This window comes from Neltuma alba, unplaced genomic scaffold, assembly GCF_004799145.2.
Source record: "Neltuma alba isolate B1F8T4 unplaced genomic scaffold, ASM479914v2 tig00012095_pilon, whole genome shotgun sequence".
NCBI lineage: Eukaryota > Viridiplantae > Streptophyta > Magnoliopsida > Fabales > Fabaceae > Neltuma > Neltuma alba.
Window position 1 is genome coordinate 399,161 of NW_021636652.1, and position 17,448 is coordinate 416,608.

At 33.0% G+C, this 17,448-nt stretch overlaps 2 protein-coding genes across 2 annotated transcripts; one reads left to right on the forward strand and one right to left on the reverse strand.

The window, feature by feature from the left end:
- Positions 1-267: 267 nt before the first annotated feature.
- Positions 268-2,073, forward strand: LOC114722482 (clathrin light chain 3). Its single transcript, XM_028908525.1, has 3 exons — positions 268-681; positions 804-957; positions 1,542-2,073. The coding sequence occupies exons 1-3, from the start codon at positions 317-319 to the stop codon at positions 1,890-1,892; spliced, it is 870 nt and encodes a 289-aa protein (XP_028764358.1). The 5' UTR covers positions 268-316; the 3' UTR covers positions 1,893-2,073.
- Positions 2,074-3,088: 1,015 nt separating this feature from the next.
- LOC114722510 (putative serine/threonine-protein kinase) lies at positions 3,089-6,724 on the reverse strand. The gene is made up of 6 exons (XM_028908556.1): positions 6,247-6,724; positions 5,684-5,787; positions 5,317-5,527; positions 4,942-5,179; positions 4,261-4,411; positions 3,089-3,935 (listed from the first exon to the last, which is right to left on the reverse strand). The coding sequence occupies exons 1-6, from the start codon at positions 6,377-6,379 to the stop codon at positions 3,573-3,575; spliced, it is 1,200 nt and encodes a 399-aa protein (XP_028764389.1). The 5' UTR covers positions 6,380-6,724; the 3' UTR covers positions 3,089-3,572.
- Positions 6,725-17,448: the final 10,724 nt, after the last annotated feature.

Here is a 17,448-nt window from a genome sequence, read left to right on the forward strand (position 1 = left end):
CGGGGTGGCGGGGAGTGGGGAGAGCGAAGCAAGAGATGGCGCTGAGCTGAGTATTCTCATCACCTGTGCACAACCCCATGTTATGTGATGGCGTGGCATTAAATGAATGGCTAGATCTATCTAAATTTCATCGCTGGGCACTTTATCGGTTTACGTCCAATCAATGTCTCGCTGACAATAGACTCGACCGCATTTTAACATCGCTGAACTAAAATCCAATTACGCTGAAATTTGGAGAGGCCTCACCATCGACCATCATCAAAAGCTTCGTGCGAAGCCCGTGGCGCTCGCTTGTCGGAGAAATTCAAGTCAAGCAATGTCATCCTTCGGCAGCTCTAACCGGCCATTTGACGACGACGGCTACGTTGACTTCGATCATCACTTCCAATCTCAGCGCCTAGAATCGTTCTCTAACTTCGACGCCAACTCGGCTGGTGACTCATCTCCCATATTTGGCAGCCAGTCTTACGCCGCCGGCGACGATATTTTTTCGTCTCAGCCGGTCCCGGAAGCTCCGTCTCCTCCATCGATCTACTCCGCTGCCGGGGGATACGCAGCGTTCTCTTCGGAGCAGAGCGTAAAGGATCTCGATGGTGATTTCGGTTCCTCTAATGGTCCGATCTTACCTCCTCCCGTGGACATGGAACTTGAAGTGGGATTCGCTCTGAGGGAATGGCGAAGGTAAGCTTGTGATCGCTGATCTTTGCATCTGATTGGTGGCGTTTGATTTCAATATCATTCAGTCTCCGTCTACGAAGTTGTTGCATGTAGATGATTTGATGATGGTATGTTTCGATGGGCAGAAAGAATGCAGCTCAACTTGAAGAGAAGGAGAGGAAGGAGAAAGAGCTGAGACAACATATTATAGAGGAAGCGGAAGAGTACAAAATCGAGTTTTGCCGGAAGCGTGAGATCAACGTTGAGAACAACAAAGCGTCAAACAGGGAAAAAGAGAAGGTGAATTATTTCACATATTTTCTGTTGTTTTTTTCCTTATGATCTTGTGCTTGTTGTTGCAGTAGTCTGATGAACTTAAATTATGTCTGAATCTAATTTTGTTGAAGACGTATATGTTAAGACTATTTATGTCTTTTCGACACATTGGTATGAAATATGCCAGCATAATGCAACTCTCTGAGTTGAGGTGTCCAACTTTAGTTATTCCAAAAACACATCCTTGGTTCAATATCAAATTAGTTTCACTAATATTTAAGTTGAATTTAAAGTGCACTGATCACATTTTGCAGTATTGCCATCCTTGAGAAGACTGTGAGGTCACTGAAACCTTGATTCACAACTTTTCGAGGAAGTTGGCATTCTTCTGTCTGTCAGCCTATCAAATTTTAATTTATATTATGAGAGTTCTGTTTTAGTGCGACATATATATCTGCCGCTCCTTTACTTTCCTATATTGTTATGTTTTTCTCCTTCCTGTTTTGTCTCTGCATACGCACACTAACTTCCCCTATCACTTTGGAAGGCAAATGTGCTATTATTATCCTCTCAACCCATTACAAGACAATCTGTCTTGCATTTGACAGCTTTTTCTGGCAAGCCGGGAGAAATTCCATGCTGAAGCTGAGAAAAACTACTGGAAGGCAATTGGTGAACTTATTCCACATGAAGTGCCAGCCATAGAGAAGAGAGGGAAGAAAGATAAAGAGAAGAAGCCTTCCATTGTAGTGATTCAAGGGCCAAAGCCAGGGAAGCCAACTGACCTTTCAAGAATGCGCCAAATTTTATTGAGACTCAAGCATAATACTCCGCCACATATGAAGCCTAAGCCACCCCCATCATCAGAACTGAAAAAGGATACTAAATCTGGATCTTCTGATGGGGCAAGTCCAGGTGCTGTACCTCCCAAGGCTGTAGGGGTTGTTGCTGCAGCTTGAGAGAGTTGCTGAATGCTCAATTCTATATGTGAAAATCAGTATGTCAAGTCTGTGATAGCGACAAGTTTGTGAGGTTCTTGGTGATGAGTGTGCGGCTGCGTATTATGTAGAAAATTAAAATATCTATGTCAAATTTGGTTGCCTAATACTACCTCTTACCAGCGAGGTTTTATAATTAAAATCCAAGGTATTATAATTAAGACCGGAGGTAGGATGTTGGTATTTCGTTTTCCTCTCTACTGTTTTTTCAGGCTGCGATCTCCTGTGCTCTGTGGCCTATCTATTCTCAATTGTCTGCTGCAATAGATATGTGTGTGTGTGTGTGTGTGTGTGTGTGTGTGTGGCTAATGTGGGTTGCTTTGACCTTGGTATTGGCATCAAATGTTTTATTATAGCTTTTGATGTTCAAGTTTGACCTCGTTATTGTCATTTCAGGGAACCCATTTATTCGAACTTAGAGAGGGTTTTATATAAAAAGAGCATTTGTAAAATAGATGAACCACCGGTATTATCATCAAATCAAAGACATAATAAAATTTATAATATATTATACTACTTCCGATCTTAATTATAAGAGCTAGTTGACTAATTTAAGGAGATTAAGAAAATAAGTTAAGTTAGTTATTTGTAATAAATAGGTGTTGTCTTTCTTAAAATATTCTTGCTAATCAAGTTTATTGGTTAGAACTACCATTATTAGAGGGATTATCTTGGAAAACAATGTATAAATATGAGAGACAAAGTGAATTGAGGTCTTATAATTAGAACCAAAATAAAAGTTAAACGAAGTTTTATATTAAGAACCGGAGGTAGTATTACTTAGGTTGAAAAACAGTATGACTCTTTTTGGGGAAAAAAATTTGGGTTCCATATTTGTTTTGGCAAAATTGACATTTTTATCTTAAATGATATTAATGTCAAATTATTTTGATATATTTCAAGACAAAGCAAAACTGATTGTAAGGGGAAAATTAAACTAGTACCCAGTATCAAGCAATAGGCGGCTCCGCCAGAAGGAAAACAGCTAAAGCTTCGATTGCATAGCAATAAAATTCCATGTTGATCGAGTAAGAGAAAGCAGGATCATCATTGTTTATTTTATTGTGTATTTGGCCAAATAATATAAGTATTATATATATATATAGTAGTAATACGCTAGGCAATTGAAGTTCAAACAAACTTTGGGAACCGCAAAATTTGCACCCTACAGCCATGATATTTGATGTCATCTCAAGATCTTACTATCACAGGCCGACGACTGCTTCATTAAAAAGAACAAGTACAGAGTACAACAGCTCAGATAAACATAGAAGGGCAGAATCTAAAGGCAGAGGAAGCTTGAGCATCCTTATGTGCTACTAATTGCTGCAATCTCACTCCACAACGATATGGGAAAGATCCGAAGTATGGTTATGGTAATTGGACACCTCACATCTTCTTATTAAAAACACTATTTGTGTTCTTAAAATTACAGTTGTCTTGTTTTCCTAATCCTCTGACAGACACTTTGAATAAATCAATGAAAAACTGGTCAATGTAACTACACGTGTAAGTACGAAAATAATCAATTGAGCTAGTCTCTGATCAACAATCTACATGACCAGCCACATATCAACTTCTAAAAAGACTGTCATAATCCTGCAGCAGAACGTCATAGTAAACTTCTAAGAACTGTATGATTCATCTTGGAGTCATCTCTGTCACAGTATCAGAATCACCAAACTGGCTAGAGGTTATGAGTGAATTTTCAGGTCTTTTAGACTTGTTCGCTTGAGAACTTGATGTCTCATCCGAAAAATTTACAGTATTTCTGGAGGCTCGATGCCATGTATGAACTCCAGGCTCCGTCAAAGCCTTCTCATTAAGGTGAACTTCCTTGGAGAGCATTTCTACAACTTGCTTCATGGTCGGTCTGTGATGAGCGGCTGCTTGGGTACAGAATAGAGCAACCTTAATGAAACGCATGACCTCAGTCTCATCATATGAAGTTAGTTCTGGATCAACAACGTCCAGAAGCCTATTTTCTTCTTTCAGCTTCCAGATCTGCCTCCAAGTAAATTCTTATGTCAGAAGAATATCAAAAAGCATTATAAACAAAGCTGAGGTTAAATTGCAGAAAGGAGGAGAAAGTAACATGAGAAGTAACTGTTCAGCATGAAAAAAGACAGAAAAAGAGATCATGTGTGAGAATATAGTAGGACTAGGGAGAGAAAAAGGAAAAAAAATTGATTTAGTAAAGCTACATCGCCCAATGTCGATCAATTAGTTTATTTCTCTTCAACTGTCTCTGCTTGGAGATTAAACAAGTCAAATTAATATTCTAGCATTTCTCAGAACTAATTGATACACACAGAGTTCAGAAGTATACCCATTCCACGAGAACCAGTAGCTTATCTCCAAATGCAGCTTTGCTGCTACTTCTACCACTGATTACTTCGAGCATGAGAACGCCAAAACTGTAGACATCTGCTTTTTTTGTAAGCTGTCCAAGAAGTGCATATTCTGGTGCAAGATATCCCCTGTAGATATAACTTTCTTATCTTCAGAAAATCTCAGATTGTATACTGAAGCCAAATCCCATAAAATCACCAAGAGCAAATCATAAAGCAGCTTGGATGTATCCATCGCACATAAATTAATTTATCCTAATAAAGATTCTCAGGGATACGTGGGGATGGAAACTTAAAACTTGTCTCTTCATTCTAAACACATTTACCGTTGTTATATTGTTCTTAATGTCTAAACTGCTTTTAATCATAGTTCAAATTTAAAAATTAAATTGACATGCTGTTGATGCATGATAAGATGGTAGGATTATAGTATGCTATGAATCTAAGAAGCATGTTACTATATCAGAAAATTAATCTAAGAATGAGAGCAGACATGTTGGCTGGAACGACTCACAAGAAACTAAAAGTTCCTTTTCTTTCGTTTGTTCTAAGGAAAAACGAAAGACTGGTCTGGTTGCACAATAATAATCAGAAGGAAATATTAAGGCCCCATTCACATATAACGATATCAATAATATAAACAATGCATTTGTGCTTACACAGTTCCAGCCACTCGAGTACTCAGATGGGTGACATTGTCGGGAAAAAGTTTTGCTAGGCCAAAGTCCCCTATCTTGGGATTGAAGTTCTCGTCAAGCAGTATGTTGCTAGCCTTAATATCTCTATGAACAATATTTGGCTGAACCTCGTCATGAAGAAACGCAAGAGCAGAAGCTGTACCACGGCAAATAGTAGCCCTTTTTTGCCAATCTAGAGCTACATATTTACTTTTGGAACCTACAAAAACGTTTTCTACAGAATTAGCAGTAAAACAACGGATGGACAGCAACATTAAAAGGTTAAATATCCAACCAGCTCCGAGGAAACTCATATATTCACACTATAATATGCATTTTTGAATTGTTCATACTTACCAAGCAAAGAGCTTGCAAGGCTATTGTTTTCCAGAAATTCATAGACCAATGTGCGATGATTGTCCTCTATACAGCAGCCAACTAGCTGCACAAGGTTTGGATGTTTTATATTCGATATCGTATCAATTTCTGTCATAAATTCTCTTGTTCCTTGCTTAGACTCTACAGAAAGAGACTTGATAGCAACTTGAGTTCCATCCCGCAAAACTCCCTGGAAATGTTAGTGACAGAGCAAATAAGAAATTTACCAGAAATAAAGGGTGGAAAATTAAAGACAGAGAAATGCATAACCCATAAAAGCCAACAAAGGATAGAAGGCAGAAGCACAATGAAATAGCAAACTACAGATGAGAGTCTTTATTCTCACCTTGTAGACAACTCCATAACCTCCTCTACCAATTCTGTTGGATGGATGAAAGTCTCCTGTTGCTGATCTTAAGGAATTATAACTAAACTTTTTAGTTGACATCACTGCCATTCAAAAACACATAAAACACACAAGTAAATCACCAAGTTTCTCAAAAAGAAAATATTAGTAAAAAAGCAAAACCCTAACAAGCTTTCCAAAAACTATTCAGGCAAGTATATCTGATTTAAGTTGGACAAGTTAGTTCCCAAACATCCAGACCTCCATCCCAACCTCAGTTCCCACAAGAACATGCAACAATTCCGGACAAATGTTGTCGGCGGCAGGTTCTGAAATGTATTGAAGGGGTAACAAATATATTTCCAACGAATGCAAATATCTGAGAAAACAACTTTGTACAGTTGCAATTACAGACGGATAGCCTCAAAACTAGTAACAACATTCATATGGGGTTTGAAGAAAAAATACATAGAAACATGCCATGCAATAGAATGGACATAAACAATGAAAATCGTAGAACTTAATGATGAATGAGATAAGTCAAAACACCCCATTCTCCTTACCTTGTTCGCGTGACTGATCATCAGAATAATTCCTCCGTTTACGTTTACACCAATTCAAGGCACCGAAGCAATTTCCAATCATTGCTTTCTTCCAGTCTCTAACACTATTGTTGATAAACCTTCTTAACTGCATTTGTTCTTCACAACCAATTCCAACCAGGCAACCACTGACTAGGACGAAGACCAAAGAAGAAATCTCATTCTTCGGGGAAAACAATGATCAATGATGCAATCTGGTATCCTTACGCACTATATATAAGCAGATAAGTCAACCAGATCGAATAAAAGTACCGTGTTTTACCCACAAAGGTTGAATCGTTCCCCTCTTCTTTTCCTTTTGCCAGGTCAAAATGTTTAAATCACAGAGGTACCAAGAATCCTATTTCGAATCTTGAAAAGCTGCGAATGTAAGAACGACAGACAACCATGATATATTCGAGATAGAAACATTGAATAGCCGGAGAGACCCTGTAAATCCATGTACGATGAAGAAAATGGAGAATTTGTGAAAGGTTAAGGAAGCACTGTTGGAAAAGGAGCGCCAACAAGCAAGCATTAGGAGGGGGTAGTGGGAGGTTATACCTGCGAAAGCGACTAATTGTATTTTTCTTTTGCTTGAAAGTATGAATAAAGGACGCGCCACCAAATCAACAAAAAGTCCAAGCAGCAAGAAGAGAAAGCGGCCTGAAACCCGAAAAAGACATGCAGACGCTTCACACCATGCTTGTTCATTTTTTATTGACAGTACAATGAAATAACTTTGATTAACATAATATTTAATTCTCGTATTGCCATAAATTTTGATTTCAGTTCCTTGGGATTTATCACAAAGAAGCAAAACCAACAAATTTGAGGATGTGAACTCATAACCTTTTTAGTCAAACTTTCTAAGTTAATCAATTATTAAACCAAGCAAAGTTCTCAAACAAGAAATGTTTGCGTTCTGGCAGCATACTCGCATGCATGGTCTTCTCTCTCTCTCTCTCTCTCTTTTTAATCCCCCGGGATATCCTCGTATCCTAAAAAATTGAATACCACAGAGCGGTGAAAAAGCAGCTCATGATATTAAAATGATACTACCTCTTATTCTTAATATAACAACAAGTTTGATGTTTAATTTAGTCTTAAATATAAAATCTTAATATACTTTATCTCTCATATTTATCTAATTTTTCTAAGATAGTTCTTACGGTAGTTACACATGTTAAATGTTTTTTAACTCCAAAAAAAAAAACACGAAAGAATAGACAAGAATACACGTAAAATATTTTAGTAGTCGAAACTTTAAAAAATTTTAACAACTAGTTTTCAACAAAAAAAATATTTTAAAAAAAAACTAACTAAATTTGAACGGTTTAATTTTAATTTGGATGATTCAAGTGTTCATCACTTAACTGTTGTGATAAGCATCCAAACTGAATTCATTTTCAGCCATGTCAGATGCTTTTTCATTTGGTGTTGGTTTGAGAAAACCTATACACGCACACAACATTAAGTCATTATACAGTGATTGAGATTGTTGTGAAGTATTCCTACCATACCATGTTTGATAGCGTGCGTGAGAATTAATATAGGGGGATAGCATAACAATTATTGTCAACTTAGAATGAGATTTTATACTATAATTTTCAACATAAAATATATCCATGAACAAGTCCATGCATGATACATATCCAAGTGCTATAACTTAATAACACCCCGACGTCTTCGTTAAGTTTTTCTCCAACGTAAGCACGTGAATTTGAATTTTTTTTTATTGAGAATATGATGTGTTTTAAAAATATGACACCCAAACTACGGAGTAATTCAAAATAAGCAAGGTATAATTAAGAGAGAGTTCTTGCGAGATTCCACTAAAAAACTAGAAGGTATCCAGAGATCCTAATGTTAAGCTAGCAGTTCAAAGACGGTGTTATTTCTTACCTCAAATCTTGTCATTATAAATTGCTCATGAAAGTTTTTAGTAAACATAGACCCTGTTTGGTAGAGCGTAAAAATCTCTCATAAGCACGTTTTATGTAAACCAAGATAAAACTCTTCTCACATAATTACCTCGTATTCTGTAAATCATTATTGAAAAGCAGCTTATAAACTACTTATAAGCTATTCCAAACGGTCCTCTTTTTTTTTTGAAATCTTATAGTAATTCTTCTTATAATTAAAAGCTCATTTATAATGATTTATATAAGTGGTTTTTTAATTATGATTTATAAAATACGAAATAAGTATAAAAAATTTTTATCTTAAATTATATCAAACATGTTTTTAAGTGATTTCAGATTAAGTTGTAGTTAACAAGATTCACCTGCTTGGCCAGAAAAATAATAATAAGCGCGTCCGGCTGCGGTGGAAGAGAGAGTTCAACTGGATGAGGCGAGCTTTGATCAATTCCACTGGGGAAGTGCATTCATATCATTGGGCATTAAATGACGATAAATACTGGGGCATTCATACCAATTTTGTAACATCGTTCAATGTACCAGCATACTTAACGATAAATACAAATCGATGGACCATGATTGTCATTTTCAGTCAAATCACGATTTTATACATGCTGTTATTTAATACAAGCATGGAATAATACTAAAAAAAAAATAGTTAATTAATTATTAATTTTTCTAAATTACTCTCCTCTTATTAATATAGGACCTAATTAAAAAATTCTTACTTTTTTTTTTCAAATTACCACATTGATATTTTTCTAATAATAATCTGGTAGGAGAGGGAATAAGTGAATTAAAAAAGATACTTAAGATGTTTTTAAAAAAACATATCATATTAACTAATTTAACTAACATTCTTAATTTACTCAAATTAATTAATTATGTTCTACATTAAAAACCAGAAGAGTTTTATATTAAATCAGGTGTACTGAAACTATCTCTTGACAGAATTCCTTTAAAATCTATAAGAATATTTTATAAATTATAAATTTAAGAGATAAAATAAATTAAAATTTTATATTAGATTAAATTTAACTTTAAATTAGTTCGAAATGGTACTAATTAACCTTGTCCCACTCAACTGTCACCTCATGAATTAGCCTATGTTCGCGGCTATAATTTTTATTTCCGAGGACGTATCGTGTATTTTGGGCCAAATACACACCCACATGTTTATAAATGGTCGCAGATGGAGCCCGGGTCGAAAGGAATCAATTAATCAAATTCTGAAGTTTTGAACATCAGTGCCCACCAAACACCCCACAAGTATCTTTTTCGTCTTTGCTGATTAACGTTAAACTTTCCGGTCGCGGTGTGACTTTGAAATTGGTGAGCATTAAGATAAGATTCTTCATACTACTGATTTTATCACTTTGATATAAAAGCTATTCCGTAAATAACTAATTTAAATATATTAAAAAATTAGTTAAATTAGTTATTTATAATAAATATATGTTGATTTTTTAAAATTATACTCTTTAATTGTGTATATTATAACTAATCTCTGGTAGAACCCCTTACAAATAATAATGATGTTTTGAAAAAAAATTATAATTTAAAAGATAAAATAAATTAAGATCTTATATTTATAATTAAATTTCAACTTATTTTTAATATATTTTGGAGGTGAAAAATGGATGCCCTCTTATACTGTTCACCTGTTTCTTAATGATTTTGACCCCCAAAAAAATCGGTTTCTTTATGATTATTATAATACATCTTGCAAAGACCAATTTTTGTATATTCTTTATTTCCAGACTACTACTATTATTTAGGGAAAATCCTAATTAAATCATGCTGAAATACTTAAAATTAAATTGAGACCTACACTTTTAACAAATTCTTAATTAGGACATAAGACCTGATTAAGAATTACTGAATATTGTTAAGTAACTATAATACCCCTCTTTAGTTAAAAATAAAAATTGATTATTTTATCCCTCTAAAGTGGTTCATCATCTCTTATTATTAATATTTAGACAAAAAAATATAAATAATTTTTTAGTGTTTGAAATTTTGTAATATAACTAAAATCTTCAAAATATTTTCATAAAACATTTCAAATTATAATATATGTAATCTTTAAATAAATATTTTTAATATTTTTTATTTTCAGGTTGTAAATATTTATTTTAAAATTTTAAAATATTTTAATTATAATAAAAATTTAATATTAAATCGTAATCATTTACGTTTTCAGTTGGATCCAACATTGTTTAAATAAATAAAACTAACGTAAATTATAAAAACTGAAAATAAAAAATATTTATAATTTAACATGTTTTATTAAAATATTTTTAATAGTATAAGTTATATATATACAAATTTCAAAAATTGTAAAATTACTTATATGTTTTTTGGTCTAAAAAAACCATAAGAGATGAGGAATTACCTGGGAGAGGTATATTAATCAAGTTTTCTTTTTAATTGAAGAAGGACATTTTGGTGATTTAACAACATTCAAAAATCCCTAATTAGGTCTCATGGCCTAATTAGGAATTTGCTAAAAGTGTAGGCCTAAATCTGAATTTAGGTATTTCGGCTAGATTTAATTGGGATTCTCCCTATTATTTATTTGAAACTATTGAAGTAAATTATATCAGTATGATTTTAGGCTGAATTAATTATCAACATAACACAATCAATTTGGATTTTCTTAATTTTTTTCAAGGGGAAAGTAGTATTTACCTTAGTATAAATAGTTGTTTGGATGAAAAAAAAATCATAATTTTAAAATTAATTTTACAATCTACGAAATAAATATATAGAAGAGTTTGCTCCAATTTATAAAAAAGTGTTTTTAAAAAATATTTATGAACATATTCAAACACTCCCTAAAAATGAAATGGTCATTCATGTGGGTGAACATTGATATGCTAACCAAATATTCCACAACTCATAGGAGGTCTAGAGAATTAATTAATTAGCAGTAATTAACATATAAACAACTTTGTTTTTATAGTAATTCTTAGGTCAGAGAATTTAGTTGTATAATTTAATTTTTCTCCTACTAATCTCCAGGATTAAGAAGGAGCAAGGATTTCCCGTGGGAAACCAATACCATATTGTTCATAGACAATGAAGTGTGACTTTATATATTTTATAGATTTCCTTGAAATCCAATATAATAAAACATAAAATATTTATGTAATTAAAAATATATCACATCGAATAGAAATATTAGAGTGATTCTTGAGATATTGTGTGACAATTCTAATTGCCAATCTTCAGTATAAGCTATGAACAGTTCTCTCATCCCAAGCAACTAATGCAGTACTCTATAACAACGCAGGCAATTGGTTTTTGAAAAATTTACAATAAGATCCCATCTAAAAAAATTAAATACAAAAAAATTTCTTAAAATCATCAAATTAATTTGAAGTCTAATATCACGGCAGATATTAGCAATATATTTTCTCAACGTATCAAAAAAAAATAATACCTGAGTTATCAATAATTAAATATTTTGAGGCAATTATGCTCATTTGTATAAATAATTAAATTCCTTTTTTCTGGCAAATTTTCTATTAAATATTGAATGTTGATTATAATAAATCTAGTCCTTAATATAAAACTTAATTAACTTATTAGGGAAAATTATGAAGTTAATAAATTACCTTAAAGTATTTATATTTAGATTATACTTATATCAAGTTGTTTATATCTATTATGTCAAATTCTCCAATCATATATCACTCCGTGTCATATTTTTAAAATGTTAAAATTTAATTATAACTTCACACGAAACAAAAAAGAACACATAGTCCTGTGTGATTGGAGAATTTAACATAATGGATATAAACAATTTGACCTAAGTTGTTTCCTAATTTTAAAAGCTCAAGAGAACACTAATTAAAAAAATTAAGGATATGTTAGGAATTCAAAAGATACTTTGATATTTTTTTATGAAATCCTTTGATACATTAATTTGTATGTTGATATCTTTAAAAAGATTGTTCAAAAAAAAGGAGAAGCTTAAACATTTTAAAAAAATAAAGAACTAAAAATAGTTTTGACACCTAAAACCAAGAGTATATCTCGCTAAAACAAAAAACAAAAAAAAGACTAATTAATATTAATAAAAACTCCAACGATGAGCAGCTCTCTGTGTTTTTAAACCCAAGTTAAAATGATATTAAATAAGTAAAATCAAAGTTTACAAAAAGATAACAAACCAACCGAAGAAAAGTTAAAAATGTTTTAATCCAAACAAACATTAATTAATGCTACATCTAGTCTTTAATATAAGGATCAATTGACTAATTTATATATATATAAAGAAAATTGCTATATTAATTATAATATATGTTAGACAATCTGTCTAAAATATTTATGTATGTCATTATATTATATATTACTCCCTCTGGTCCTATTTGTAAGCTTCAATTTGAGATTTATCTTAATATTTTGTGTATTTTTTATTTTGTCCTTAATTATTTATTTTTTTGTCACATTTCTTTGCACAATTTGTTTAGTCTGTTTTCTCATTTATCACAAGGATATATTTGAAAATAAAAATATATATTTATTACTTTTAACTAATCTTAACTAATTACTCATTATCTGTGAATTAATTATTTGAAACTTGTGATAAGGATCAAAGAGTGTTATGAAATTAACCAACAAAGAAAGTATATTAGAGGAGAGAAGTAGACAAGAAAATGAAAGAATGATATTATATTCCTTTACTTGTTTCACTTGCATCACAATACAATGGCATGCTTTATTTATAGGCATAGTCTTACACAAAAGTTAGATTTGTACTTAAATGATAGATAGTGGACAATAAACCACATGAATATGAGTGGAGGAAGTTACAAGATTAAAGGTATAGTGAAAATGTAATGGAGTAGTAGAAGATTAGTGGAAGTAGTAGGAGTTGATGAAGTTGAAGAGGAAAAGGAAGAGGAAGAGGAAGAAGAGGAGATGGACATCCACATGTTATAATATTCATAACAAAGAGTAATTTATAAGAGTGACAAATTAGTTTGAAAAAAATGATAAATATAAAAGAAAAACTTAGGTGAAGTTTTTATATCTATTAAGTTCTACAATTACACATAGCCATGTGTTCTTCTTTATTTCATGTAAATTCATAATTAGATGTTATTAAATACTAACATTTCACAAATAGGACACGCAGTGATATGTGATTGAAAAACTTGATATAAGTGTAGTTCTTAAAATTAATATAGATAGGTGTATAATTAATATGATTTTTTTTTTTAGGCTGGCAATGAGGAATAACAGTTCTTTTCCCTCTCAGCTTCCCTCTGAATTCCTTCCGCACCTACTTCTATAATTTCCTTCCAAACTCTGTTATTTTTGTGTCAAAATATTTATAGTGTTTTGCATGCAAATACCTCTGAGCACATATGATGATATTTACATGAAATGGATTCAGTAGCTTTTATAGTCTGATTTGATTGTATTTTTTTGATCATCTTAAGTGATCATAACATATTCAAATGGCCTGTCCCGTGTTTAATATTTTTTTAAAGGCCTCCCACATGTTTCTTTATAATGATTAATATGCGATACCTTCTTCCAACAAAATGCTAGCTTTCTGTGTAATCTTTCTTTTAATTCTAGAATATTATATTATTGTTCACAATTTTATTCAAAATAATAAAGGATCAATGTTTTAGTGATGAATATTGCAAAATCAATTTGGACTCTTTCTACTTTTTAAAAGGATAGCGACACTTGTAAACCCAAAAAAAAGGATAGTGATACTTATTTTCATTTCATTTATGATCAGAGAAATTTTTTGCACATTTCATAAAATTGCATGATTAATTTCTTGAAAGTAAAAGGATCAAAGATAATCCATTTGGTATAACCGTGCAACTGAATGTAAAAGCTTCATAATTGGCCAACTAAACCACAAACATAGTCTTCCAAAAATAAACTTGGCTTCCAAAACGTTCCCAAACATACATCTAGATTCAACATCAATCTTGCTAATCCTTCTCATCATTCTCATCATTGATCATCCCATCCTTGATCTAAACATGGTTCAGTTTAGTAATGCTCAACCAATCTTCGTAGATGATCATTAACCCCACATTACTCCCTAATTTGACTCTTCTTAGAAGGATAGGTAGTTTAGATACACTGCTAGTGGGATCCTTCAAAAAAATCACAACATACTTCTTTTCTGGGTAGTAGATATAGCTATGTAATCCACACATGGTCCCTCTAACACCGTTTCATTGGTGTATGCTTGGGAGGACCAACAAAACTGGGCATGGATAATATAACCTCCTCTTCCTCAACGTAGTCTTTGACTACCTTCAGACTAACATGTACTTATAATAAGAAAGAAGAAAGTGATTTAAAAAAAAGAGAGAAAACAGATTAAATAACTTTAAAACGTGAAAAAGTAGTACTGAAATATATATTCTCCTCTGATTTTGAACTTGCCAACTAATATTCTTGTATTGTCATGGCCTTGACGAAAGGCCTTCCAATCACTTATCTCCATGCAAAGGAGATGAGACGCTTAGTCCTTGTTCTAGGATCATAGCAACCATAACTGCAAATACCTAATCTTTCATAAGGAAGATTGAGTTGGACAGACCAGACCTTTTCCTTAAGACACCATTTTATGGGGATACTTTCAGTTGGACCATTGATTTGAAACAACATCAGACTCAATCATTCTTTGTAAAGATTAGTAGCTTACTTTAAAGGTGTTCTTAGCTTTATAGTTCTTTATTAATTAGATTAAGATCTTCATCAGATTTATTAAGCTAATAGTTAGAGATATTTATAATTTTTTTGATATAATTCTTTTGGATATCATATACATATACATAGTTTGGATTGATTTAATATTATATATGTGCTTTTTTTTATAACACGATATCAGAACTTGATTTCCTGACTCACTTTGCTTAACTCCTTTTTTAATACGCTTTTAATTTATCCAATTTCCTATTTTAAAAATCATGTGGAATATTTTGAGAGTATCAATTTTGGCTTTGATTCAAATTTTTGATTTGATTAAATAATATATATGTGTTATTTTTCTTGCACATGGTATCAGAGCCCGATTTATAATTAAGGTCAATATAAACCCACAAGAATAATGAAATAATTACATACGTGAGACTGCATATGCGCTCATTGTGTATATACATACTTGTATGTTCTCTGCAAAGAGGCATAGCCTAATATTAAACAATTATTCTTGGTATCAGAGATTGGTTTCCTAGCTCACTTTGCTTAACCCCTTTTTTGATACTCTTTTAATTTATCTAATTTTTAATTTTAAAAATTATGTGGAATATTTTGATAGCATAAATTTTGCCTTTGACTCAAATTTTTGGTTTGATTGAATAACATATATGTGTTATTTTTCTTGCACATGGCACTAACATATATGTGTTATTTCCCTCGCACATGGTATCAGAGCCTGATTTATAATTAATATCAATATAAACCCACAAAAATAATGAAATAATTACATACGTGAGACTGCATATGCGCTCACCGTGTATATACATACCTGTGTATTCTTTGCGAAGAGGCATAGCCTCATATTAAATAATTGTTTGTGCGAAACGATAAAAAAGTTTATCATGACATCTTGATTCCTCCCAACATGTTCCCTACATCCCTCTTCGAAACAAGTTGTAATAGTCCATCGCCCTTCCATCTTAACTTTCATGCCTAGGCGCACCGCCAGCCCCTCGCCTATGACTCTCCTTCACCTCCTAGTTTTGCGAGCTTCTGCATATCATATGCATGAGCCTGAGCAGGAGCGCGAGCCAGAGGAACAAGAGGTATACTTTGAGTTCAAATTGTTTTTCCTAGCTTTTCTTCTTCTTTTTTCAATCTCTTTTCTGCTTATTTATTTCGGAGTCAGCATACTGGAATTGTCATACTAAGTTCACTTTTAAGGTTGCAAGCGTCAAGGGAGAACCATCATTAAGCCTGACGTCGCTTCCACTCGGAGGCCCAATCCGAGCTATCCCCGTGCAATAATTTCTAGAGGAGAAGGCTTGGTCTACTGAAGGAAATCTCCTCCCTGAAAGAATAAGTCTGTGCAATTATGGCTACTAGGACCCTGAAATAGGGACTTGGAGGTTCATGTCCCCTACATCTTGGTGGGCAATAGGGAGGCCCACCGTAAAGGCTATGACCATAGAAGAATATCTGTCAGCAAGTTCTCTTTTCTTTTTAATGTTCTTCTTTTTTAATTGCAGCTGCATGTGAAGATAAAATTACTGAAAGAACACGTTCACGAAAAGGAGATCATCCTATCCACCTCCCATCTTAGAGGCATTAACATATATGTGTTATTTCCCTCGCACATGGTATCAGAGCCTGATTTATAATTAATATCAATATAAACCCACAAAAATAATGAAATAATTACATACGTGAGACTGCATATGCGCTCACCGTGTATATACATACCTGTGTATTCTTTGCGAAGAGGCATAGCCTCATATTAAATAATTGTTTGTGCGAAACGATAAAAAAGTTTATCATGACATCTTGATTCCTCCCAACATGTTCCCTACATCCCTCTTCGAAACAAGTTGTAATAGTCCATCGCCCTTCCATCTTAACTTTCATGCCTAGGCGCACCGCCAGCCCCTCGCCTATGACTCTCCTTCACCTCCTAGTTTTGCGAGCTTCTGCATATCATATGCATGAGCCTGAGCAGGAGCGCGAGCCAGAGGAACAAGAGGTATACTTTGAGTTCAAATTGTTTTTCCTAGCTTTTCTTCTTCTTCTTTTCAATCTCTTTTCTGCTTATTTATTTCGGAGTCAGCATACTAGCATAATTATTTTCGAACTTGAGTTTTGTAAACACGACTATATACTCAAATTAAAGCTTAAATTCGAGACTACTAACATAATTATTTTCGAACTTGAGTTTTGTGCCTGGTGATTTTTGTTTATCCAATCCCAACTACTTCCAAGATAATTGAACATACTCCTAAAGCCATAGAAGGATTGTCCGACTTTTTGTTTATTCCTGGGATATTGGAAATATTTCTTTGATCTTGACGAAGTGCGTCTTAATCATCAAATTCAGGATTCCCTAAGCAGTAAGAAAACTCTGCTGCTTTAACTTCTTGCTGGAAAAAGTGCCTAAAGATGTGGACTGGTTATTGCAGATGACAATTAAAAATTCAAGTGATTAGAATGATGGATTTATAGTGATAAATCGCAGTTTAAAACAAAGAGCCGACAGAGAAATGTACCATAACGTGTCCTTCACTTCGATTGTCACCTATCG

Bases quoted from the DNA above. Each gene is read 5' to 3' on its own strand.
- LOC114722482 (XM_028908525.1), top strand. From the start codon at position 317: ATGTCATCCTTCGGCAGCTCTAACCGGCCATTTGACGACGACGGCTAC. The intron at 682-803 runs GTAAGCTTGTGA...TTCGATGGGCAG, and splicing joins GCTCTGAGGGAATGGCGAAG to AAAGAATGCAGCTCAACTTG. The intron at 958-1,541 runs GTGAATTATTTC...TGCATTTGACAG, and splicing joins CAAACAGGGAAAAAGAGAAG to CTTTTTCTGGCAAGCCGGGA.
- LOC114722510 (XM_028908556.1), bottom strand. From the start codon at position 6,379: ATGCAGTTAAGAAGGTTTATCAACAATAGTGTTAGAGACTGGAAGAAA. The intron at 4,412-4,941 runs GTAAGCACAAAT...TTATATCTACAG, and splicing joins ACTCGAGTGGCTGGAACTGT to GGGATATCTTGCACCAGAAT. The intron at 3,936-4,260 runs GTATACTTCTGA...ACTTGGAGGCAG, and splicing joins TACTGGTTCTCGTGGAATGG to ATCTGGAAGCTGAAAGAAGA.